Source organism: Kryptolebias marmoratus, linkage group LG15, assembly GCF_001649575.2.
Source record: "Kryptolebias marmoratus isolate JLee-2015 linkage group LG15, ASM164957v2, whole genome shotgun sequence".
Lineage (NCBI taxonomy): Eukaryota > Metazoa > Chordata > Actinopteri > Cyprinodontiformes > Rivulidae > Kryptolebias > Kryptolebias marmoratus.
This window is the reverse complement of record NC_051444.1, coordinates 1,567,036-1,569,621: the sequence shown is the minus strand read 5'-3', so window position 1 is coordinate 1,569,621 and position 2,586 is coordinate 1,567,036. Positions and strand designations below refer to the sequence as shown.

Genomic DNA, 2,586 nt, shown 5'->3' with positions numbered 1-2,586 from the left:
GGATCCGAGGTGAGACCTGAAGGATCAGGTCCTCAGACACATCTGTTAAAGTTGGAACCTGAGTTTGGATCATATTTTTGTTTTTCCAGGACCCCCCTGTCTGAGTCCCTGTCCCTGTCTGTCCATGTGCCCCTGTCTCTGTCCCTGTCTCTATCTCTATCCCTGTCCCTGTCTCTGTCCCTGTCCCTCCCCCTCTCAGCCTGGCTGTCCTGTCCACCAGGTGGACACATGGCGCGTCTGCGCAGCATCACTGCTGCTCCACGGCTCCGCGCGGACGATCATGTTGTCCTCCGGGCTTCTCGTCGCCTCCGTTTACGGCGTCATCATCGCGGTCGGGCTCGTGGGGAACATCACGCTCATCCGGACCTTCTGCTCCGCCAAGTCGGTCCGCAGCGAGCCGAACCTGTTCATGTCGAGCCTCGCGCTGGGGGACGTCCTGCTGCTGCTCACCTGCGCGCCGGTGGACGCGAGCCGCTTCCTGTCGGAGGAGTGGCTGTTCGGCCGGGCTGGCTGTAAGATCATCCCCTTCATCCAGCTCACCTCTGTCGGGGTGTCGGTGTTCACGCTGACCGCCCTCTCCGCGGACAGGTAGGATCAGCAGGAAGCAGATCTTCTTCTGCTCCTTCAGAATTCACTGCTACACAATCTGTGGTGTTAAATAGACTTTACTGGCTCAGCTGCAAACCTTCATGTTGCTCCTAAATCTATAAAATCACTAAACATCCAAATAAATTATTTTAATAACTAACATTAACTGTTGTATTGACAGTTTGGACATTTTTTAAAGTCAAATTTATTTAAGAACTTCATGACTCTGAGCTTAATATTCGTTTTAATCTGTTTTATATCTGTGAAAAGTGCAACATAAATACACTTTACTTCCTGAAATATGTAGTAAATGAGGATATTTTTGGTCTCATCTTTGCCCCTCTGTGACCCTTGACCTTTGCCATATGTCTCCTGTTGTAAACAGCTTGATGTGGAAAAATCAATCTTCCTCTAGAATTCAGAGCTGTCTCAATCTTTGACTCACATTATTGTCTCTACAGATAATAAAAATTATATTTTACAGATAATAAAGTTTTTACTTTCTTTATCTGTTGAAATGTGACTTTTTTTCCTCCTAGAATTTGATTTAAATCACATCAGATATGTCAACACAAAGAATTTCCGGTGATTTCTTTAATGTAATTAAAGGCCTAGCGTTGCTTGAAGGAATGCATGTCGCCCGCCACGTTCTGTGACATAGTTTTAATCCAAAATGGCTGCCAGAGGCACGTCTTGTGAGACGCGTTAACGAGTTTGTGTCGAGGACGACTCTCAGCTAAACTTCACCTCGTTATCTGTTGTTTAGAGTGAATTACAGCCGTTTCTGTGTCAGCTGTGGCGGCCATCTTGAGTCCGTCCTTGCGTGATTCACAGGGACTCAGAACTGATAATCGACATGTTGCATCTTGTAGCGCAGAAATTTTGAACGTTTGTGAAAATTTGCAGCACACATTTCTTCTCAAAATACTCAGAGTTGTTGTGCGTGTCTCCAACTTGTCTCCAACTTGTCTCAATTCAGTTTCTTAAGCATTAGAGCTGTTAGTTTTTGGCTCTGTAAATACTGGCACAAAGTTTGGCGAGAGTTTGTGCCAACCTGTCGCTCTTCAGTGAGACTCCAGGTGAAAGTCTGTAACCAGCTCCAATCTCTAAATGAGATCATTTAAACACAGGGAGCCTAAACTGTTTTGTTTTATTGTACGTCTCCTTTGAGTCTTCTGAAATCAGTGTCTCGAACAATTAAAGATGTTGATGGTTACTCCTGTCCGGCAGGTACAGGGCCATCGTCAAACCTCTGGAAACCTCAGCCAGCACTACCACCATCGTCCTGCGGGCGGCGCTCATCTGGGTGGCCTCCCTGATCCTGGCTGTCCCCGAGGCGGTGTACTCTGACCTCCACACCTTCAGCGTCCCCCACACCAACGAGAGCTTTGTCACCTGCGCCCCCTACCCCCACGAGGGGAGGCTGCACCCTCAGCTTCACTCCGTGGCCTCCTTCCTCTGCTTCTACATCATCCCCCTGCTGGCCATCTCGGTGTACTACACCCTGATCGCCCGCAGCCTGTTACAGAGCTCCCAGCTTCCCGTGGAGGGAAACGTGCACGCAACGAGACAGGCGGGTGCTGTCTGTCCACCTGTCTGTCCACCTGTCTGTCCACCTGTCTGCCCACCTGTCTGTCCACCTGTCTGTCCACCTGTCCGTCCACCTGTCCGTCCACCTGTCCATCTGTCTGTCCACCTGTATGTCCACATGTCTGTCCATCTGTCTGTCTGTCCACCTGTATGTCCACATGTATGTCCATCCATCCATCCGTTCATCCATCCATCCGTTCATCCATCCATCCATCCATCCAACCAACCATCCATCCAACCATCCAACCATCCAACCATCCATTCATCCAACCAGCCAACCATCCAACCATCTAACCAACCAATCATCCATCCATCTGTCCATCCATCCATCCATCCATCCATCCATCCATCCATCCATCCAACCAACCATCCAACCAATCATCCATCCAATCACCCATCCATCCATCC

The 2,586-nt window shown here is 49.1% G+C and overlaps 1 protein-coding gene across 1 annotated transcript in view; it reads left to right on the top strand.

Annotated features, from left to right (window-relative positions):
* The first annotated feature begins 247 nt into the window (after nt 1–247).
* grpr (gastrin-releasing peptide receptor) overlaps nt 248–2,586 on the top strand; it is a 4,913-nt gene continuing 2,574 nt past the window's right edge. The window contains exons 1-2 of the mRNA XM_017404250.3: nt 248–588; nt 1,819–2,161. Of these exons, the coding sequence (XP_017259739.2) occupies nt 281–588; nt 1,819–2,161 (651 nt within the window). The 5' untranslated portion in view covers nt 248–280. The remainder of the gene's footprint in view (nt 589–1,818; nt 2,162–2,586) is intronic.